The sequence below is a fragment of the Antrostomus carolinensis genome, unplaced genomic scaffold, assembly GCF_000700745.2.
Source record: "Antrostomus carolinensis isolate BGI_N321 unplaced genomic scaffold, ASM70074v2 scaffold9560, whole genome shotgun sequence".
Taxonomy (NCBI): domain Eukaryota; kingdom Metazoa; phylum Chordata; class Aves; order Caprimulgiformes; family Caprimulgidae; genus Antrostomus; species Antrostomus carolinensis.
In genome coordinates, this window is record NW_010286470.1 from 135,728 (window position 1) to 160,214 (window position 24,487).

At 41.4% G+C, this 24,487-nt stretch overlaps 1 protein-coding gene across 1 annotated transcript in view; it reads right to left on the reverse strand.

Moving 5' to 3' along the window:
• Window positions 1-20,161, reverse strand: part of AGBL1 (AGBL carboxypeptidase 1) — a gene marked incomplete at its 3' end in the record, with an annotated part of 148,578 nt that extends 128,417 nt beyond the window's left edge. The window contains exons 1-6 of the mRNA XM_010171705.1: window positions 20,062-20,161; window positions 17,195-17,295; window positions 13,515-13,578; window positions 12,025-12,171; window positions 11,310-11,441; window positions 8,781-8,874 (exon numbers count right to left, since the gene is read on the reverse strand). Coding sequence (XP_010170007.1) covers window positions 8,781-8,874; window positions 11,310-11,441; window positions 12,025-12,171; window positions 13,515-13,578; window positions 17,195-17,295; window positions 20,062-20,161 — 638 coding nt within the window. The remainder of the gene's footprint in view (window positions 1-8,780; window positions 8,875-11,309; window positions 11,442-12,024; window positions 12,172-13,514; window positions 13,579-17,194; window positions 17,296-20,061) is intronic.
• Window positions 20,162-24,487: the final 4,326 nt, after the last annotated feature.

The following is a 24,487-nucleotide window of genomic DNA, read 5'->3' on the forward strand; positions in this document are numbered from 1 at the left end:
CATCCAGCCTGAGCATGAAACCTGTCACAAATTCACTACTGCTCTTCTCTTCCCTTTCTCATCTCCCCCCTCTATCTCTGTCCTCAGATAACTGACCATACCCTCACTGCAGCATTAGAAAAGTGCTGTTTTAAGTGTATGCCTTGAGCATATAAAAAGTCTGATCGCTGGTGACTTGCCCACAGTAATACACCATATCTCAGATTAGTGCTATAGACATGAGAGATCTTTTCTCTTCTACCTTTAGACTTATTTCCTTTTTTACTCTTACAGCTCTACCACCACTGGTGAAAGACTTCCAGCTGCACCTCCAGATCAAGAGAAGCTTATCCGCTCATCTCACACATCACCCATCATCAACTTCCATAAGTCATTCCAAACACTTAACTTCTTCCTATATTGCAAAATATTTTCTAATCCTTCTAGCTCTGTTCTCTTTTTTTTTTTGTTTATTCTACTCTATTCTTTCTGTGCTATTTACAAAATGCTTGGCTTAACCAGTACACACCAGTCTTGACCTACCCTTCTATGGCACTGTCATACTCAGCTGCAAGGAATCAGTGTTAACACTAACAATCTATTTAAGTCTGGGAAACATTTTGAGATGCAACCGATATATTAAATCAAGCCCTACCTCCTATTTGAATGGGAGTGACAGTGGTTTCCCCTTCTACGTGGGAGATGCACCTCAGAGAGAGCTTCTAAGAAGCACCATGATTGCAATGCAGTGAGGCACCCAAGTTTTAGCTTTAATCTAGCTAGCACAAAGACCAACAGAGAGACAGATAAGGTAACATGAATAATATTCCCAGGCTAGATAATATGTTGCAAGAAGCTCGAGTAGCCCACGCTGGAAGCCCTGTTGCAAGCCTTAACAGTTGTTAGCAGAATGAGATAAATTAAAGCTAGGATGGAGAGATTCTCCCACCCAATGAGTGGAGTTGCGTGCAGTATAGACATACCCATAGCCATCATGTGAGGTCAGCCATGAATTGCATCTGCCATAGCCACTGGGTGTGAAAAGTCAAGAACTTAAGAACAGAAGCAATTTGCCCCCATACCATCTTTCTAAATATAACCCACTAGCTCACCAAAGAGGATGAAATAAAGGGCAAGAAAGATCTTCAGTTGAAAGCATTGCTTCTTTTTCAAACTTTTAGTTCTACCTGAAATAGAAGTAAAACATAAGCTAGATCTAAAAGAAGAAAACAAATATCTCTTTCAAAATAATAGTCTTACTAAGTGGATCCATTTATAAACCAGTTCCTAGCTTCCCATGACATATTAAATCAAGCTTGGAAATGGATTTCTCTTTATATAGTGTTTATTCGATAGTTTTTTATGCCAGAGGTAGGTGTACCTGTGCTTAATCTTGCCATACCAGAGGCTACCAAGAGATGGCACCAGGGCTTCTGTATGCAACATATTTGCCTGGCCATCTGGAACAACCTTGGTATGTGGTACTCCTCTCTGCCTCATCAATTCTTCATCTATTTTCAAATCTCATCTGAAAACGTCTCTTTTCTCCCTTGCCTCTACTTTTTAATTCTTCAATTTCTCTCTTCTGCTGCTATTAACGGTACAATGCCAGTAAAGTATAATTCTTCAATGCAACTCTATTTACTCTGCAAAGGAGCACTGAGATACCATCAGTCTGAAATGAGATTTTATAACTTACTATTAATATTAGAACAGGTCATTCTTTGATAAAAAACACACAGACTGTAAAAAGAACAGAGGAGAAGGAACTGTGTAGAACTGGGACACCTTTGTCTCCAATATAATTTATTCTCTTACAATGGCTCATTGCATTAAACTTGAACACTGGGGTTTATTTACTTATCTCAGTAACATACCCATCTCTGCTCCATTTTATCCGAGATATTAATAAAGTTGAAAAGACACTTGATATAAACAAGAATTTTGAAGATAACCCTTTTCCCCTTGCTGCTGGCATCATCTCATTCAGAACAGTATTTACCAGTTTTATTTAGCAGGAATTCTAGGCTAAATCCCACATAGATCAAGGACAGATGGGAAACATGTAATTTATTTGTGACATAGCTCAAAAGAAATTTCAGCCTCTCCTGTGAATTTTCTACAAGGATCAAATGAACTAAATAGCAGTTTGAGAATAACTAGGCACTAAGCATTGATTAATTCTGACCACATTCCAATAGAATCATGTGTTAGTTTCCAATTAAATATCCAAATCGCTCAACACAATTAATGGCAAAACACAGACTAATAAGAGGAATTAAGGATGAGTTGCTTTTGATCTCCTATCAAGAAACATTGCCAAATAAATAAAGGCATAAAAATGTATTTGGAGCATTCCTCAAAAAAAAAAAAAAAAAAAAAAAAAAAAAAAACAAAACCAAAAAAAAACGAACAAACAAAAAAACCCCCACCCAATCACAACAGCTACCATATCAGGTTGCTGACAAACTAATCACCATGTTGATGCTTTGAGTTTCTTCTCATTCTTAAAATACTGGCTCGCAATGGCCATGCAACATATTCTTCTGCTCAAGCAGAAGAGCAGCTGAAAGTTTGGAACAATCCAGGAGATGGAATCTCAGCAAGTGTATATGGTGGTCTACCAGCAAGAAGTTATGCAGGATTAAGGTTGACGAAACTCTAACTGGGTCTATGACATATTTGCAATTGGATCTCTTCCACGTGTCTCTCCATCATTCTTAACACAAGAGATAATTCTACTATTCAGGTCATCCCTGCTACATGGCTCATCTCTTTTTGTCCAAGAGACATAGCCCACTGCCATTCTGATTTCTTCTATTGTTAAGGTCACAGGAGATCACCTTTACAAGCATTTGTTGATGTGGCAGCTTGGTCACTTTTCAACACTATGGGCTCAACACTTACATTTTATCTTGCATCAAAAGCACCAGTTCCAAGATGGGAAAACAGAATCTCAGTTGTGTGCAAATAAAACAGGTTTTCTAGAAAAGCAGAGCAATATTTTTTTTTTCCAAAGTTTATTTTAAAGCAATATATAGCCTCTTAAATTATATCTTTCAGCATTTCCAGAGCCTTTCTCCTTGGTCAATCTGACACAATGTCTGATTAAATATAGACCCATCAGATCTGGGCTTTTAGCTTTAGATGTGCTCTCTTGTTCACCTTGACATTCCTCTCTTCACTTGCATGAGCTCTGCTTTCAGTACTCTGGTAAAAATCTTCCTCTCAGCTCACATTGTGACAGAAGTAGATGATACAAGAATCACTTATTGAACCATGGCAACAGTCTCATTATTATTCTTGCATGTTTCAAGTTAATGAGTCACTCCCTACCTCAAATCACCCCAGAGTACACATCACCAAAGAAAAGACGCATGTGACATTCTCATTTCTTCCTGGGTTTTGAGACCTGACTGTAGTTGGAGAAGATTGTGTTTTCCAAATCTCTCTCAGAAACCATCTACTTGACCCAACCTTAAATACCCATCACACTACTTCCAAGTTACCCACTCCAAACTCATTCTCCAGTCAGCAGAGAGAAATAAATATTTCCAAGCCCCTCCAAGTTTCTAGGGACAAACACTTGATACAGGTAAAGAGAACCTTGCTTCTATTTATTTTGCTTTAGCATGTGAGGAGTCCAGATATCCACTCAGGTGGAACAGCTACATGAGAGGATTTCCTCCCTTAAATAGAAAGGGAGATTATCAGCAAGCGTTGAGGAGCTGGGACCATCCAATAAGCATCAAACATAAAAAGAATTGTGACCAAATATCAGAAGTGGGCAATGCTGGACATGAGCAAAGGCAGATAATTTCTGCATACCATATTTTCTACTGAATTAATTTGGCACCATTCCCAGACCTTTTTTTATTACATTTCCACTTTTAATTAAGTAGTCAAACTTTACTGGAACACTCCGGTGCATAAAGCCAAGTTTTGTGAATATTAACAGAAAGAAGTTTGAATTCTGATGAATACTCATTTTTGTTGCAATCTCTTATGTGAGGTTTATCCAATCACTTACCATTAGACAGCTCTGCTCAGTGTGGTAAAAAGATGTACTCACAAAAAGCTTTGAGAAACAAAGACTTACAAAAGAGTCTGTAAATTGCTTTTAATAAAGCTGTAGAAATAAGACTGCCCACTAACCTTTTAACAGCAGAAAAAGATAACATAATTGAGGAAACAACTCAGACACAAGCTACACCATCATTTGCCATTTTCTAAAACATAGGTCTTCCTCATATGAAAGCATCATAAATTCTGGATTTTTGTTTTCTCTCACTTTCACAATCTACATTCAGCTTGAGGAGCCCTAAAAGAAGCCCGCACAACACGTAGCCACAGGCAACATACCGCCTTCAAAGCCAACAACCTGACATGCCAGCAGCCTGGGGAGGAGATCTGATGCTTGGCCACCTGGAGACAGTCACACAGAAGATACCCAGCTCCTGGTTGGACAGAGGGCAAACACCTACCACTGTCACATTCTACATCCATCTGCCCACAACACATCCAAATATCTCTCAAAATAAATAAGTTTGGAAAATGAACAAGGGTGTTGAAAGGGACACTGGAAAGTAGGAAAAAGGTAGGAAACATGGAACATGTGAGGAGTAGGTAAGGTGGGAGGTGAAAAGAGCAGATATCATTGCACTCTATGGGGTATCAGGGATATTACATTAGAGAAGGTGCTGATGGAGTGAAGATTTGAACATCCCCCACACACACTCGTATCAGATATCCCAGCTACTGACACAAACAGAACTGAGAAAAACAGAACATCATCTGGCTTTATTTTAAACTGCCCCTATAAAAAGTATGAGAAAACTTTCTCTGTAGCATGGCATCACAAGAGATGGGCAAGAAAGTCTAGCATCTCCATCTCACTTGGATTTCACAGTGCTTAACTCCAAAGTTCTCTAAACCTCAGTAAGTTTCACATTTTTTTCATGCAGCTTTTACTTCAGATATGGGTAGTCCTGGAGAGATCCACCCAGTTATGGCACCAGCAACCTGCAGACCTCAAATGCCTAACTAAGACCAATAAAGTCCATGAGTCACAGCCTCAGGGGAATCAAAGCTACTTGGCACATGCCCAGAGAAGGTCAATTGGAGCATGGGAGACTATTTCTAAATAACCCAGAGCTTTACCACTGGGAAAAATAAATAGAACTATGTATCCTGTTTCCACATCTTAGCTGGCTAAATAAATAGCTCTCATAGTGCATTCTCTAGGGCAGACTCTTAAAGTGACCTTGGTCCTGCTGCTGCCCAGGACAGGAGAGTGCGGGTGTACCCACGAGAGAAGTGGTGCATTTTCGATGCTGCATTCCTGGCAGCTAATCAAAGAATAAGAGTAATCTCAGCCCCCACAGTTGCCAGCTGTTCCTTCCCAGCAGCAAGGCAAACCATGGTGGCACGTAATTATGAAGTGGAGAGAAGGTATCAAGGGCAAATACAAAGGGAGGATCAGAGGTTTGCTGGGAGGACATTGGAGTTTTCCTCCACAGGCAGGTTACAAACTAGCATTCTCTTCAAGTTCCCTACTGATAGCCAAAGAGAAGTAGATGTTTCTGTTACCAACTATCTACACCAAAACAACCCACTTCAGATTTCAGCATAGCCACAGAAACTCTGGGAAGAGCTGCACTAATATGTCAGATGACCAGGAGCACATGCTGAACTAAACAAAGCACATGACTCCTTTTTATTCTTTCTCCCCATCTCAAAAAACCCATCCATAATCTTCCTCCCCCAGTCAGCCTATGAATTTTTAACTAGAGCAGCTCAAAAAATAGAAGGACATTTTCACATGTACCCACCTCCATTTTCCAGTGAACTGTAAAGATGCCTGGAATTTTCAGACCATAGCTATCCCAAGCATTTGCTAATGCTGGGAAAGAAGATCTGTAACCTACCCTACAGTCTGGACTTACGGTCTCAGGACCTAAATTCTTGTCAACATCTCTTAAATCCACTTATCCTCAGCAAGAACAGTGTTTCCAAATGGCCTGCAAGCAAGCACAACCCTTACTCAATAATAAGAAACTAATGCCTTTAAATAAGTTGCAAGCATTTTTTAAAACAAAACAGGTTTGTGTGCTTCTTCTGATGTAAAACAGATCGTCTCTACTGAGCCATTGACTTTCTCAGCTGCTCCTAGTTATTAAATGAAACAAGCAGCTTTGAGCCCTAGGCAGGCCAGCTGAGTGGCTACCAGGCTTCAGCTGATTTATGGTTCTTGCTCATTAAACCAAGCGTAGGTGGGAGCCAAATCATCTTTTTCTGTGAGCTAGGTCCCAAGAAAGATTTTATCCTCCATTTGCACACTCATACAAATATGTTTTAAGAAGAACACAAATATTTTAAGGAAAAAAAAGAAAGCATGAAACTGAACTAGCAATGAGGAAGCTCAGGTAGACAGCAATTAATGTATAAAATACCTTTTTTCAAAGGGAAAATAAATCCAGGCTTTTCAGCAATAAATAAATGGGTTACTAGCAATAAAACTGGAGTTTTATTGAGGGAAATTTTGAGTTTGCATTTTCTGTTTTGTGTGTGTGTCCCAAATGGAAAAAAAAAAAAAAAAGAAAAAAAAAAAAGGTCCATAGAACAGTTCAAAACAATTCTTGTACATCAGATAAAAGGAAGAAAAACCCAAATATTGCATGTTGACAATCTGGAATCATTGAAATCAAAAGCAGTGTGTTTCTCTAAAGGTGATTTCCTTCCCTTTCTGCTTAGAAGTGAGTATTCTAGACCATTTTACAGCCTACATTACAACAACCCTTAGCAGCACTAGCTGCTTCTCCAAATGGATCTCAGCAAAAAGCCAGGCTAGAAATGTGTGACAGATACCAAGTTTTACACTTCCCTCAGAGGAAACAGTGAAAGGAAAAAGAACAAAATTAATTTCAAATGCCTTCATGCAGCCAGTCCCATTGCTAAGCAGAGAGCTGATACAGGCCCAAGTCCCATGACACACAGATCCTGACCTATGGGGCTATCACAGAAGTAGAACTAACACTAGTCTAATCACAGCCAACACTTCCATAGGAAGGAAACCAGGGAATTGAGTGGAATTTGCTTACTTCGTTAAGCACAGGCATGGACCCATTAATCAGTTTTGGTTGCCTCAGATATCAAGCCCAGCTCTGGGTCTATCTCATCCTGGGCTCTCCTGTCATACATAAAGCAGTTCTCCAGGCTCCCTGAGTCTTAAAGATTAAAGTTGTAATATGAAGCCTGAGGGGAATCTTGGAGGATGCTCATGTGGCCTAGGAATACTATCCTAGCTACAATATTCTTTGAGTTGGGTAATATCCAAACCTCATACCTATTCAAACCATTTGAATAGACCACGTAAAGGAATCACAGGTAATATAGCTAAGAGAGAACTGAAGCTGTGAAGCAGTTCCAAGTACTTAGCAGTATGCTAGAAAGCCAAAAAAATGCAGGCAAAAGTGAGTTGGCTTCAATTAACAAGGCAGCTGCAGGAAGTTGTGCATCTGCTGGGCCCACTCTATCTTATTTAGCAAAGCAAAGTGTTCAATTATTTTTTTTTTTAATAGCCCCAGACATGTAGGCAGAAGAACTGGAAGAATGTTGCATGTAGCAAACAACAGTACCATGGGTTGACATGCAAGTTCATAACTTGTGGCTAGTGGAAATTAATTCAAATTCCTTCCCGTACAGTGTATTTTGTAACTGTCGATATTTGGAGAACTGGTATCAGTCTTTGATGGAAACAACAGGATGGACATTATTTACTGGTGCCCTCATCCAGAGTGACTGACCCCCACTTCAATCATGGCTAAGCAAGCAGTGGTCAAAATATTGTGCCATGTCTGACCATCCACTTCCCACCTACACTCCATCTAAAGCTACTTCCTCAGTAATCACCAATCATGAACTGCACCAATGTCAGGTCCATGTAGAAGCCAAAACTTACTGAATGTTGCCATGTTCTTGCTGAAATGTGCATGAACAAGTAGGGACTATGTGCTTCACAAGGCACTGCATGTCTAAGCAGGAGAACCAGCAGCTTCTGTTTTGCTTAAGTGAATGTGGTTGTATGGACGCAGGCCATAGTGGTAAATTCTTCCTCCTATTTGCAATGTGCAAGCCACAGAATTGTGTCACGTCCTTCTGTGGATGTTTTCCACATTACAAAGTTTGCCTTGAAAGGCATCTGAGGACATGGTCAGAATGGACAACTTGAGGAGTAATGTTCAGCATTAAGATGGAGATATAAAATGGACTTGCTGTCTTCAGAAAAAAACTATTTTAAATATTTGGGATGGTCTTAAAAACAGACATGGATTAATACTGGTTAGAACTGTCATACTTCAAAAATATCATGATGACCTGGTCACAACTGTCTGCAAAAGGAGGATGGGGCAGCACTGCCACGATTCCACCGTACCTGCCCTTTGGGCTGGTGGTGGCAGGAGGTTCCTGCTAAGGGGTAGGCAGGAGCGGTTTGTCTGCTGCCAGCACATGCTTCTCAAAATCCAGTCCTGACTGGAAAATGAAGGACGGTACCTTGCAATCAAACTGCCATCACTGTATAGGGTACACTACAAATAAATGGCCACCAGCATGAATCATATGATGAATCACAGCATTGACATGTCCTTCAGGGAACTATTTCTGCCTCTTAAAAAACCCTGCAGATTTAAAGTGAGTGGAAATTGTGCATCCATTGCTGATTTCTTTGCCTTTTCAAGTGGAACCAAAATTTTATTTCTTGCCATCCTGGAAAGATGAGTTCCCTTGGGGCTACTGCCTACCTGACTGTCCTGACGTGTTTCTTGCTGTAGGGGGTGATGACTTTGAAAAGCAGCTCCATGGCTCCATTGATGCCAAGTGTAGTTCCTGTGGTAACTGAACCAATAAAAGAGAAAAGCAGTCAGATCTGAAGCAGGCTGTCTGCAGGATTTGTGTTTAGAGGTGATGCAGGGAGTAGCTGCCCCTGGGGCTATGAGCAGCTTTCTCTGGGCTCCCAACTGGACTTCACAGGTCATTTTACAAACACAGAAACTGAAGCACAAAGCTGTCTGTAGGCACAACCTGAGCCAAGATCAGACACAAAACCAGATCTCAAATCTTGCACTTCTTCCCTGAGTTCCCCAAAGCCTCTTTTCCTGTAAATATTGTACTCTCCAGACAACAAATCATAGTTAAACAGGGTCATCTCCCAGCAAAACAACAGGCCTCAAATTCATCCCGCATTTCCCACAGGCAACTCCATGAGGATGGTTTATTTCACAGGGGCATGGAGGGCAGAGTTGTCTTTCTGTGCTATTATTCAGCAGTATGGAGGTGGTTTTTTTGTGGGAGGAGTGCTTCTCAATGAAGCTTAATTTCAGCTAGGCCACTTTTAATCTTTCACATCCTAACACACGGGGAACTTTTATAGATTTCACAATCAATACAAAAAATGCCCAATGTATAAACTTAAGTGCTTAGCCAGGCCTCTGTACTGTAAGACAGGTTTTCTGTGTAAAGAAGGGAGGAATACAGCCCTGAATTATTAAATGCAAGTGAACAGGGTGAAATGAAATGATCAGTAATCAAGAGCAGCCAGAGGGAGACCTGGCTGCCTGCCCACTGCTTGATTTTGTAAATATCTCCCAGTGGTTATCATAGACCTGTCAGAGGGCCCATCATCTCCTGCAGACCTACCATGTCCCCGCCAGGTTGTCTTATGATGGGAAAGCTTTGCAAGGCTTGCCAGCTGCTTTTACACTAGCTGGTAATTCATTAGAGACAGGGCGGTAGACAAAGCTGCTTGAAATCATCCTGTCCTAGAGCAGGACGTGGGCTGCCACACATAACTGGTGTCAGAGATTGTGAAGGGAGTGACCCAGAGTGAAGAACTGGTGTATGAGATTGTGACAAGGACTCATCTTTTCTGCTTTTATACCTAAAGCACTCTTGGAGTTTTACGTGCTTCTGGATCCTCTCTAGTTCCACTCCATAAAAATAATTTTAAAGGTTGGGAACATGAAATCTCCTAGTTTGGTACCACATCCACACCAACCTTCACCTAACCTCCTCTGCAGCTTCCCAACTGGGTGAGAATGCCCACAGAGTCAGTTACTCATGGAAGGAGAAAGCACATCTGGAGAGTGCTGGAGATACTTGGAGAGTATCCAAGGAGCAGAGTCAGGGTTCTGGGGTCTGACGTTAACAGAAAGGAGGTCAGGCTGCAGTGTGCATCCTCAAACTTCTGCAAAAACTGCAGCTGAATTGGGGTGCAGGTGCAATGAAGCAGGGAGCAGGGAAGGGGGTAGATCATCGTTTTGGTTGGGAGGCAGCACAGGGTCACTACACAGCTGTGAAACCCAAATAAAGGCACGTTTCAGCTTCTGGCCTTGGCTGCATTTTCAGTCACATTCAGCCTTTCAAATACTGCTTATCACAGGGAGAAGGGGTTGAATGTTGAGGTTTGGCTGCTTGCCTGAGAAAGTCCATTGCATGAAGCTAGCTCCTGTACAGATAGAAGAGACCTGCAGGGCTGGTCGCCAGGAGTGCTAAATCTGAGGATGCATATAGCAGACTGCAGACAGGATGGCTGTCAAGAATTATGTGCTGGGTGAGGGATGTGGGGAAAGAAAGGAAAGGGTCAGAGTGAGCAAGGGGAAATTTGTGCTGACAAACTCAGTGCTCTATAGCAGGGAAAGCTTATATGAATCTGTAATGATCCTCGGTGAGAATACTGGAAATCCCATTGCTTGAATCATTTAATATGAGGGCAGTGCCAAGCAAGAAAAGCTGGGAGAGTGCATGGGGGTGTGTGTGGGGGATTTATACTAGACAGAATCAGATCTATACCAGATCTAATATATACTTCCTGCAGAACCTTGAATAAGAACCTGATTTCTCTCTCCTTCTGTTTCTCCACCCTCACTTTCCTCCCTAGTGGAGCTGCTCTGAGGATCAATATAATCAACAATAGTGAGACATATGACTATTATGGTAATGGGAACTGCATAGAGATTTAAGGTACCTAAGTCTCAGAGCAAAGGAGTTGACTGTCTATATTCTAGAATAGAAGATCATTATAATGAATATTTTTCACTACAGTACTTTTATTTTCATAGTCTACAGATGAAATACACTGTAAAGGCTGTATAGGCCCCTTGGGAAACACCTCTTTCTATGCTTGCTCTGCCTTTTGTGCCTGATTCTGTATATTAATGGTGTGTGCAGGCAATAACCTTAATCAGGAATGGTATTTCTTTGCATTGAAATGACTGAAAAAAGAACTCTGGCAGCCGTCACGCAGAGGAAAGGAGGAAAATCCAGGCACTCACCATTAGAAGCACAAACCCGCAGGACCCAGAGGCAGTGGGTGAGGTGCAGGTGGTGACCCAGGTTTCTTCTTGCCAAGCTCAGTATTATATCAGTTGCTTCTGCTTTCTGCACTTTCAGTCCAAACTTCCTATCTGTAAAAAGCAAATAAGAATCAAAGTATTACAAAGACCAGGTCCCTGCAACAATGCTGATAAACATATTTGCACCAAATCTTATAAGTCAGGATCTCATGACAAAGACATTCAAATGTATCAATGAGCTAGATCACCATTATTCTCACTGAAAACAGGAAAGCATGGCATTTACCTAGAGTTACCATCTACAAACCATAGAATCATAGAAGAGTTTGGGTTGGAAGAGACCCTTAAAGGTCATCTAGTCCAACCCCTCTGCAATGAGCAGGGACATCTTGATCAGGTTGCTTAGAGCCCTGTCCAATCTGACTTTGAATATTTCCAGGGTTGGGGCTTCTACCACCTCTCTGGGCAACCTGTGCCAGTGTTTCACCACCCTCACTGTAAAAAAATTCTTCCTTATACCTAGCCTAAATCTACCTGTTGTGTGTTCTCTACCTGGCCAAACTGCAGACAAGTGGCACACCCCAAAAATAAACTCACATCTGTCTATCAGGGACTTCCTAGTGCTGATTATTGCTGGGGCTGTCTGTTAGTTTTGAGCCTCCCACCCAAGAAGTCCCCCATCACTCAGCAGTACCTCGTTGGCCAACCCTGGCCAGCAGCCGAAGCAGGGGCAGGAGGGTGCTGTGGTCGGGCGGCTCGGTCTGGGCAGCAGTGGCAAGAGCCTGCAGCAGTGCCTCACTTCCCCCTTTGCTGATCACATAGTGAATTCTCCGGCCGGTCCCTGGAGGCAAGAGGAGAGACTCTGCTCAGAGCATCCCTGACCCAGAGCCACAGCTATCGCAAACCCTCAGCCTGCATGGATCAGAGGAGCATGGATGCTCCTCTGGCCTCCTCTTGCTGCATTTTATTGCTATAAACCCAAGGGCACATGCACAATTGACCATGGCTCTCAGATGCCCTTGGCCTGGACACATGGCTAATGACTGCATGGTGAAACCTGCTGCCTCTTGCTCCAGCAGTCATTATCTTTACAAACCCACGTCCTGCAGAAGTTTTTCGTTGTGCAGTGAAATGTGTCAGAGAGGAATAAGCAGGAACACTAACAAGTTTCAAAGGAGCAGAAGGCTCAGTGATCTTCCCTTAGACACTGGAAATTAAACAAAGCAAAGGAGTAAAGCTGCAATGGGCTTCTGCCAAATGAAAAAGGAATCCTAGGGAAGCTTGGGAAACAGCTTTAAAACAAATCTAGGTCTCCAAATAAACCACACACTAGTCCTGTGAGCCCTACTGTGTCAACAAACATTGATCCACGGGTGACTTCAGCAGCAACTTCAGGCTCTGTGGTTGGTGGAAGTCGCACATTCAGCTCCAGGAGGGGAGACAGTACCTCCTATCCTCCACACAGGCAATCCTTCCGTCTAGCTGAGGAACAGCACTACAGGGCTTCCAAAGTGAGGCCCGGATGGCTGGGCAATGTCTGTGGTGGGGCTCCAATGAGCGGGGAACACAGAAGTCTCCAGCACCTGTCAGTGCAGCTCCCGCAGCCGAGCAGCTTGGTTGGGTTGAGAATTGTTTAGTAAATGACATTTTTGAGGTGGAGCAGGAAGGAAAAGAAACTTAATTACTTTTACAGATTTTTTGTCAATTCACATATTTTTTCATGTGCCTGGGACACATGCAGCAGGATGCCTTCCCTGCAGCCCCAAGGTGGAGGTGCCTTTTGGGGAGATGCTGAACTCTTTCCATTAGAGAGCCCCTGTGCTCTGGGAAGTCAGGCTCCTCTCCTTGTCCCACAGCCCTCTCTGCAAGAGCACTGCTGAACATTTCCAGTGGTTGTCTTCTAGGGATTATGAAATACCTTGAAACTCACTGACACCTTCTAAACTGAATACAATGGAGACTCCCCATGTTGTTTTTTGGTTTGTTTTTCCTCTTTAACTTACTGGAAAATCTCAGTTTTCCAAACACAAGAGTAAGGACTGCTGATCTATAGGTACTATTCACATTTTGGTCACCTTGCAAACAGCTGACTGAGTTTATGCAGGTATGAATTCCCTGATCTGTTTGAGGATCCCCTTTCTGCCCCTAGCCCACAGCTATTGCCCCAGAGCTTTGCTTCCTTACCCAGAGAGAGCAGGTCAGTGAGGACACTGAGAATATTCAGGATGACATCCCTGTCACAGGAGCTCTGAAATGGAAACACCAAATAGAGGGATCAGTTCAGAACAGTGAACTTCATGCTACACAGGGCTGCAGTGCCCCATGTGGTGCAGAGGCACTGAGATCCTTGTTTGGATATTGAGTACTTTTCATGCCATCTGGCCAGTGAATATGTGGAACCATATTGATAACACATTTTAAAAGGCTCTGACAGACATACTGTTCATACTACACAATATTTAGTACACAGTAACATTTCAGCAGAATTTACATCTAAATTCCAAATTACATCTCTCTTTTTTGGTTTGGTCTGGCTACCTCAAAGTTGAAAAAAATTTGTATCACACAGAAATGTTAAATGTAGGGTGGTTTCCCATGACAGCATCCCTTAATGCCAGCAGTTGAAAAATTATAACTTTGAATTATATTAATCTCATTTACAAGAAAATTCCCCTTGCAGCTACAACCACATGGAAGCCTAGAATTTGGGGAGCAGAAAGATGCCCTAAACTTATTTTTAATCAAGACCAAGTAAGCACCACATGTTGACACCACACATTCTGCTTTAGATTCACTAAAAATTTTTCACTAGAGGAAATAAGACATACTGTACTTGAGGAGAAGGAAACACATAACATCTACCATACATCTGTATGATACACTAGACCCCTTCTTTAATACTCCTCCAGCCAGGTTTCACTGCTGAGCCTGAAGAATTAATCACCAGTCTTTACTGCTGTATGAGTTCTAGATCTCTTAATTTCCATACAGATACAATACAACACAATACAATTTTCCAATATAATAGAAGACTTGCATTTGTGTAGCCTTGATCCTGAAGAACCTCAGGTGTTTCACGTAAACTATAATGGAATCACTTTATCTCCCATTAAATTATTGTGACAGGATAATACCTTACAAACATGTGGCTCCTATAGTTCTGAATGTTGAAGTGCTTCAGAAACTTAACATACAAGTATGTATTCTGGATATATGGGATCATTTTACCAGCCAAAAAGATTCAACCATTCTCTGACATATTTAACATTATGGAACTAAATATTTAAGGCTAGAAATTGAGAAGTAACACCTACCAAAAAGAAACTCTAGAAAAAAATAACAGGGAAATTTAATTCAGATCTGTAATAATGACTAGTAATGCAAACGGACTTTTTTCCCCAACTATTAAAGTCACCATACAAGTTGGCATGGTGCTGAGGATTGTGTAGGTAATTAGTGAGCTGCATATCATACCCCTTCCTTCTTTGCTGGAGGGTGCATACCCTTGCCTTGTTGGGGAGGGTATGCATTGAGTGAAACATGGGAATGAAGCAGGAAAAAGGTCAGTCTTCACAGTCAGAGCAGGTGATTGTCAGATGGGGAACTGGGTTTCCACCTCTGTTGCAGAATTCATATAGGATGCTCGACAGCTCCCTCCAACCAAACCTCCTTTGTATTGGCAAATTATATGTGCCATCTTCTGCATGCAATATCTACATTAGTGTTGATGTTTCCTAACTTCTGTTTAACTTTATATATGCTTAGAATTTTTTTTTAATTATAATAATCAACCAAAACAACCCCAAATATCTGAAAACCAGACTTCCCATCATACCAGTTTGCTACCAAACTAACTGTTCAATACACATTTCATGCTGGCATAAGTGAGCAACAGGGACAAGAGTATCAGCAGGGGAGTGAGACAAAAGAAGAAGATGTGGTCAGGGGAAGGGGAGGGAAGAAAGAAGAGTCAGGTCAGGATGAGAGATTGGAGCAAATAAGCAGAGAATAACTTATGAAACAGGGGACTCGGGGGAAGAGGGTCTGTGAACACTGCTGCCCTTCTAAAGACTCACTTTACTTTTGTTGGTAGCTAAAATCCACAGGAAAGTGCGTGTCTCATCCCCATCTCAGAGCTGGCTTGTGCCCAGAGAGAGAGTCTGCTGTTTCTGTTTGTCACTACATTAACTCAACAAGCAGAGATCTCTGCACTGAACATAAAAATTCAGCCTTTTTATGAACCATGTTGAAATCAAAAGGCCCAGTGTGATAGGATTACTGCTTCTTTCAGAGCCAAGACAAACAGAGTACATGGTTTTAATGAAATCCAGTAACTCTCGGTTCACCAAGTCTTGCCACCTCATCTTAGAGAAAGGGTCCAAATTCATGTTACTGGCTCAAGGGACCACACAGAGAGGAAAGTCTGCAGCAGGGTCAGAGCAGTTCTGAATACCATTGCTTCTAGGTAACACGTATAGTTTCAGTCATATTTTAATCTTGCTAACTCATGTCTTTGTTCATTAGTCCACAGCCCAGAGCTGTCTCATGCCTCCTAAAAACTTCAGAGCAAACAAAGAGCGATCACAGCTCTCTTCCCAAGAGTTTCTTAGCATTTTTTAGCATAGGGACTTAATAGTCGGGAGGAAGCTGTCAGGAGTGATGAGTGTCCACCAAATTTACTGACTCCAGGAAGAGTTACTGTTCTCAGCACCTTTTTAAATATCAGAGTTGCCTAAATCAGACTGTCCTCTGGTTTTGTCTTGCTCCCTCTCAGTATCCCTTTCCTCTGTAGGTGGATGGATTACACATTAAGGTTTCAGTAATGAAGTCTTCATTGATTTATGCTCCTATTACACTGACTTGTTTATTTTAACTGATTGGATTGTGGGTTTCCTAAGCCATTAACACAAATAGTGATGACATAAGATATCCTCTGACTTTCCATGTGCTTTATCCAGGGACTCAGGCAAACAAAGAACTTGAGGGGACATGAAAGATCAACCTTTAAAATGTGCAAATTAGAGCTGGGTGATATTGCCAAATATTTTACCAGGGTATTTACTCTTGATATTTTAACACTAAAACTCTGACTGCATTGGTGCCCCATTGTTCCCCTTCCTCCAGCACACTAGTGAGGGAATTGGATGACTTGTGTGTCTGCTGAAACAGTGGATAAAACCCTAGTCCCATTAAAAATTCTGACATATTTCCCACTAACTTTAGTGGCACCACTGAATAATACAGAATATTGCAGAAGAACACAGCTCCAATTTATAACAGCAAGACAACACAGAAAAACATTTCTAAAGTTGCTGTTGTCTTACAAGATGGCAACTTGCCTGTTGAAAAGAAACAGCTCAGATTTTTGACTAATTAGCTTGAGATTTTCAAAATAATCAAAGAAGTTTGGACACAGAAATCTATTAGAATTAATTTTTTAAATTAACACTCATACCAAACTGTTTGTGGATGAATTGCAAACAAATTCATTCATAAAAAATATCCGGTACATCTTTTTGAACAGTAAGTACAAATGAGAAAATCACAACTTGTGCTTGATCTAAAAAAAGATGAATAGAGTAATTTCTTTAATGCAAATTACTTACGCAGCTCTGGTTAAAATAAACACATTAGTTATTTTTATTGAAAGATATGTTTGATGGTTCAAGAACAAACCATAAGCAAAGACAGGAGAGAAGTAAAATTCCTAATGCTAAATATTTTCCATTCCTGCCAGCACTTATGAATGTTAGATACAACATCTATACGCGCACAGACTAATGAAGATGCATTCATGGTATATGGGTGGAATGAAAGCAGAGAAAAGTTCCCAGAGGCTCAAGTTAGATTACAAAATCACCAACCTCCTGCAGAATTTCACTAAAAGGATTCAGAGTTAGAGCCAAATTGTTACCTATTAACAACAGCCTGTAGCTGTCTTTCACGGCTTGCAGCTGGACAAAGGCTAAAGTAGTAAAAAAAACATCATTTAAAATATCAAGCATGGCTTTACTTTTTGGCTGGAGCCCCTGGTCTTAGCTTTACTTCAGCAAAGCCTGCTGTCTTTCTCACCCAACCCAGAGTATCAGAGGGCTGAGTTCAGATGCATTTAATCAGTTCTCAGCTGATAGTTCCTCTCTGAGCTTTTTCTGGGAATTAATCCCTGAAACACCAAGGCTTTGGTTAGCTTGGCTGAAGCTCCTCATAGATAAACAGCAGGAAGACAGAGAAAGCCAGGAATAAAAAAATACCCTAGTGCATAGTCATTGATACATTACAGGCAGCAAGTGATTAGTTAGTGACATTGGGTTTGGAGGACAACAGCTTGATCCCAAGATCCTTCTGACTGGTTGCTCAGGTTATTTTGCTGACCCACCACTGAGCAAGGATGGAGTTCCTGTCTCCTTGTCCAGCTTCTGGGAACATGCCAAGACAAGCTGTTATTTACTCAAGACAAGATTATAAAATTGCAACTAAACCACAGTAACAGGTAATCTTGTTTTGTCAGGGAAGTCTCCAGGAATGTTTTTTGCAGGCTATAAAAAGTCACCAGAGGTGGGTTTTTTCCAGTGCCACCTGAAGGACAGCAGCTATCAGACTTATAGCACTGGCTTAAAACAAAGACTTCCCATAAACTCAGTCTTTTGTGTAGCTCTTGGGCTTTCATGTCTTTTGTCCAAAAGCAAGTATTTCTCCAAACGAGACATGCAAGCTACTGAGAGTGTTTACTGTGAGTCTAAGTATTAATGCTGAAAAAAGGAAAATACTCAGAAAGAAATCAAACAGCATTAATTTGTGTGGCACGATATTTACTAAAAAATATTTTAACTGGGGAAAGAAATACAAAACTGTTGTTCCACTCACAAAAATAATAAATGCAAAATTAAAGAAGTCACTCCTGCAAGACAATGGATAACATGATTTCTAACAATACTCCTGTTAAATTAATTATTGGATATACTCTCATAAAGCTATATGACTGCTTAGAAAAAAACATACAAAACAAAATAAAACCTGCCTGTTTTTAAAGAAATCCTATTGCTGCACTGGGCTCACAAACTTCCAGACCTGTTTTTTTTAACAGAGACCAAGGAATAGGATGTCTAGTTCCAGGCTTTCTTTGTTTGTTTGTTTGTTTGTTTTTAAATAGCCTGTTTCTAAATAGGGAAGCAGGATTTGACATGTACAAAATACATCCTTCTTTCTTCTCTTACCCTTAATAAATTTGCTCACACAAATAGCAGCCGTCAGAAGTCTAACTGTCTGTGTAATGAGACTTGCATCTGCAAGTAAGATTTCTCACTCTCTGCAGTCAAAGCTTATTGAAGAGAAATCTTGGTGCAAAATTAATACCAGCTAAAATCAAGATTAGGCTGGGGGCCAAGCAACATTAGTCCTCTCTCTTAAGACCTCTAGAAACTACTGGGATGCTAATACCTGTATTAACGCTTAAATCAGAGACCCTCCCTTCTTGATGTTCTGCCACCAGCGAGGCAGAGGTGGGTACCAGACCCAACTGCTGGGGACAGCCGCTGGCAGTATGGATTTGCCAGCTGGATATCTTCTTCTGACAGCTGACTATCCAGTCTCACAGTAACCGTGAAGCCAGGTTCGGTGCCTTGCATCCTTTGCCTTGTCAGAGTAAATTGCTTTTTCTAATTTAAGAGGAGCTAAAAATTCACACTTAAATAAAAGAGCAAAACACCCTGGAGAGTTTTGTGTTTTGTGTGCTCCCATCTTCAGCTTCAGTATTCAGCTAGCTAACTGTGATTTCTTCTTGTTGGAAGGTTATTATCAACAGCATTGGACACATGGGGGTTTAGGAAAAAAAAAATAATCATTATTTCTGAGGAGAAAAAAAAGGTTCAGGGGGTCTCTGAAATTTCAAAAGACAACCTCAGAATAAGGGAGTATTCAAATTAAAGTGCTACAGCCTGAATTTTGTTATTACTGAAGCACTTTGTTACAATACTGCCATCATCCTTCTTCAGAAATATCCTGAGAAATCATAGTCCTGTTGCCCTTGTTCCCAAAATACCCATCCCACCATGCTCAGCACCACCACAGAGGTTGCCATCCTCCTAGGTAAACAATAAGTGCATTTCTGTGGCCAAATCTGGATTTCCTCTGCTGAGGAGACAGATAGGCCTGAGCAAGCCAAGAAACTCAAAGGAGAAGTGGAAAGGAAAGGGGCTATTTAAAGACTTAGAGAGGAGGACCTTGCTGCTTGGGTAGCGTCCTAAGTGACCTCTTTAATCCTGCAAGAAAGGCGTTCGCAGCTGCATGGGATCACGTAGCCCTCAAACTGTACACAGGGCAGCCAAGGGGCCTCCCAGAAGAAGACACGTGGTGTGACAAGTTCTTGCTCCTGTTCCCAAGCCTTAGAGGTGAGTCCCTCTCGCTGGCTCCTGTGCGCCTCTGTGAGGCATAGCCAGCACCCTCTTTACCCACACACCAGCCATTGTCATTCCTACTGATGCTGAACATCAAGCCAAGCTCTATGCATCAGCCCAAAGCAGCAGTTGTGGATTTTATACCAGAGAATATAGCAAATACTCATTAAAAAAGTCCCTCTCTCTGGCCTGCTGCAATCAGGTGGGTAGCTTTTTTCATGGCCTGCAGTGACCTGAAGGTATGTTTTTTCTCATCCTTGTTTGCACTTGTGTGTGATAACCTGTAACATTTTTTTCAGTAACACACCATATCACTGCTGGGTGTAATGATTACATACCCTTCACAATGGATGGTGGCTCATCCAGGTGACTGGGCAGAACTTGTGCCTCAAAGCCAACTTCTAACATGCTATTGTACAGGGCTTTTCTCTTCTTCATTGAGCCTAAGGGCTTCTTCTTGAAGGATATATGTTAATCTCTGTGGGACTGAAATGCTTCAAGACAGAGATGGGCAAATTCCAAACTTATATCTGAATGTCTTCAAAACACTGAAGGTGTCGAGACGTAACAGCTTGGCCTGAGCTGATCTCTAGCCAAAATAACTTGGTGAATAACATGGTGGAAATCATCTGTGCCAAGGAATCTTACTATATTTAATGCAATAAATTGCACTAACATAACACCTTTCATCACAGGATCACAGATTTCTTCACAAATATTAATTAACACCTGCCCCACCGCATCCCTCATCAAGAAGATCAAATTTATTGTCCCTTGTTTTTCTAGTGGGAAATGTGGTGGGAAATGCACTTTGTTAAGATGTAAGAGGAGCGATGGCAGAGCCCAGATAGCTATTCCAATAAAATGAAGCAGAAACACTGTCTGCACAGAAGTATTGTAGCTCCCAGTCACACACGTACTCCCGTTTGTTTGTGAGGGGTTCAAAGATTTCCTTCCCTGAGATTGGATTTCTCCTCTCAACATCCCAGGAATAAGTGCAGCAGAAAAGACCTATCCTCTGCAAAGAATCCTGCTGCCAGGCTGGGAGAAGAAAAAGCTACTCACCATCAGTGGGTCCTAGCCCTTCTTACAAAGTGATTCATCATTGTGTCCAAGGACGAGGGAGATGCTGCATTTAGTTCATCCATACAGGAATTAAGAAGTGTATAGTCCATGACCTGATCCATTTCCAAAGGATGTTCTACCTGCTGTGTCACAAAGACTCCAAAGTTTTTCACCTAACTTCAGAGCAAGGTTGTTCATCACGTCTGTGCCACACCATTAGTGTGTCACACTAATAAAATGTATTCACATCCAGATATCTGAAGCAATTATGCTCCAATAGACTGCAATGTCTTGGATACTGTTGGCAAAGTAAATTGCTTTTTCCTTTCTTTTTTTCTCTTTTCATGCCAAAGATGTCTCTGTGTTCTCAAAGAAAAGGTTGTCCTTGTGCAGAAGCTTCTCCTGATACAAAGTTTCATTGTGCCACTTGCTCCTCTCACTAATGCATCTCTAATAGAGCAATTACTTTATTATGCAGAACTGGTGGTAAAACACATTATTATATAACCTTAAAATGCTTCTGTCAAATTGGAAGTGTTAAAAGAATGAGGAAACTTTGAGATAAATCAAAACACGTGATATTCTGCAAAAGGCTTTTAGACTTTCCTTTGAATGTTTCTAATGTTCTTTCTGCAATTTCTACTGCAGATATATCCTCTCAGGTTTCATCTCTTATTTCACAATAAGTTACCTATGACACCTAAAGATTTTGACTGTATTTAATATTATATCATTCACTTTTTTCCTTTTTTAAATCTATTTTTATTTTAATGCCAAAATTACCCTAGCATATGTCTTTCACACTCTCTTCATGAGTTTCTATAAGGCATTAACCATACTTGCACAGTGATCTCTGTATGCATGTTAGCACCTACTGTTTATTGCTGTTCCTTGGTTTTGTTCCTATATTTCATATTACTTTAGCTGTTACTGAACTATTTTAAAATATTAATTTTTCATTCAAATGCCACTCCGTTACAGCTACTTAACACAATTGCCATCCAAACTTAATAGGGAGGGATCTGTTATTTTCATTCAGCTGTAGTTTTCTTTTCCACTACTAATGACCAAAGAGCAGCGTGAAACATGCTACTGTCTTTCTCTGTGAGATTTTATGGGTGTCAGTTGAGAGAAGACTCAGCCTTTCAAAGAAGAAGCACATTTGGGAATTAGAAACCTTTTTTTCAAGCAATGACATTTCTCAAAGTACAAGTGAGTCTGGAAGATTCTTGGAAAAATTACAGTTGTACTTGCTTTTTAATAAAACCACTATAGAAAATGTGAGTATGTGCATGTGGAAGTAAATAGCCATAATGAAGATGCTGCTGTCCTTGCCTTCTCTGTGATGTTCCTGCTTGGGCGAGGAATGATAAAGCCACAAGAACCCCTATGTCTACTCTCAGTCTGCCCTGGCACTTGCCTAGGATAACGCTATGTTCAGACTGTGCTTCTCTCTGTATTCCAGTGCTAGCACTCCCATTTACTACCCATTAGTCTGACAACAACTTGTACAGGCTAAAGAAAAGGTTCACTATAAGGTACATTCTGGTTTAGAAAAACACCAGTCCTTTCTTTTGCCAAGATAAGTGTCCTTATGTGTCAATCTACCCCACTTTCAAAAGTACTTTCTGGAACAGCAATGAAAATGCCTTTAATCAATCAACACTTAATAATGATGTTTGAGGTATGGGTAGTAGAGCCCAACCTCTAATAACTATTGTTAGTCACAGCTTATTTTCTTAAGAGACAGAACCTGAAAGTGAAAATGATGAACCTATTTTTCCCATCCAGTCTAAGTGAAAAATCAAACAACGAACGAAACTCGGCATCCATAATGAATAGCAAACTCTGTTTCGAAATTCTAATGATTCAAGGTATTATTACTAGTAATGTAAAGCAGAACATCTGTCTAACTGCATTGCTGAGACCCATCTGTCTAGATTTAAACAGCAATCTCTTAAAAGCAAAGCCTTCAGTTCTCTGAAAAGGCTGCCAAGTTTTTAAAAGGTATGACAGGGGTTTGTCATTTTACGTCCAGAAGGTAACAAAGCTTTTTATTACCTTTAGTCTAGACCCTGTGCAAGACACCCAGCAGCAGCAAGCCCATGCCATCATGTTAAAGACATGTTTAGGGCTTTATACAAGCCCTTGGTACTTCAGTGCAGTAGCTCAGAAGCATTTGTAAACTAAGTGTTGGTCAGTCAAGCTAAAAGGCATTTTATTAGCTCAGTGAATGAGTCCACTGCTGCATTTGTACTCCAGGAAAATGTGACAGGAGTTAAATTTAAAAATACGAGCTCTCTGTCCTCTCAGAGGCTCCTGAGCTGAGATTCAGGCTAATGTAGATCAGGGACATTACAAAGTGAGAGATGAATGAGAGCTTTTACTCCTACTGGTGCCTTTCTCTCTGCAGCAAGACTGCGGTGCTTCTTCAGTGGAGCAAACTTCAACAATTGGTGTGCCCATGTATGTATGAGGGGCAGCACTGACCCATCACATCCTGACACAGGAGGTAAGGAGCATGGTGTCCCCTGATGTGCCATCCTCTACACGCTTTTTAACTTCACTCTACTGTGATCCTCTGTGGACTTCACCGAACCAAACTCCATGGGCTGTCTCTCCTGAGACATTCTCACATGGGAACAGGCTGAACACGTATTGGCATGTGACTCTTGTGAAAAGAGGGGACCTTTGGCAGGAGCCATGTGTTCTGCTGCTGGCACAGCAATGGGTAGGGACCTCTGATCTCTTCATAGACCTGCACATGTCTCACTGAGATCTGAGCAAATACAGTATTCGTGTCACAGTGGACTCATCTTTGAGATGTGAATTCTTCAGTGAATACCCAGTGGAGATTTGTTCTATGTCAGAGTCTACCTCCAATGCCTGTATCCATTGGCAGCATGGTGAGACCACCAAAAAGTTGGTGTAATAGTGCTTTACAGGCTTTGATGGGACATAGTGGGAGAACTCAGCTAGGAAGATTTTCATCTGTATGATCAGCCAGACACTCAGACAACCACCTTTTAGACAAAACCCTCCAGAGTCTGCAGTCAGTGAGATACAGCCGCTGCTGCAGGAGCTTTTGAAACAGACCGCTAATAGGCATGGTTTTCATCTCAGAGAGCAAGTCATTTTAATGCATCTCTGCTTCCAGCTGTCCCCTTGAAATCCCTGTGCATTATGGGGAGATCAAATGACCTTAGCCCTATTGGAAGAGAGTTTTCAAAGAAAAACAGAGCCAGACATACATTCTCTTTCTCATTTGTCATCTCTAGCTCTCTTCTCGATTGCAGAACTTTATCATGGGGTAAGAGGACACTTAAATACAGATTTTCCCAAAGAGGAGGCCAGTTACATCAGGGCAGTAGTGGTGCTTTCCCCTAGCCTCTCCAGAAACTGTCTCCATGTGGATGGCACTGGTTTATTCCTGGAGAAATGGAGGGTCAAAAGAGGCAGTTCAGTTTGTTCCTCTGACTTCATCAGATCAGCATTTTAATCATAGGGAAAGGTCAGGTGAACCATTCTCCCTCCTCGCCTCCTTTGGTGTGCAGACAGGTGGGCATTCACCATGCCAAGCAAACTGCTTATGGACGGATCTCTTTCTCTCCCTGTCACGCTCCTGCTTGCCAGGTCAATCCTGAATTAAATGGAGTGCCATCCTTATCTTCACTGTAAATCTGCTGCTTTGGCCTTTCA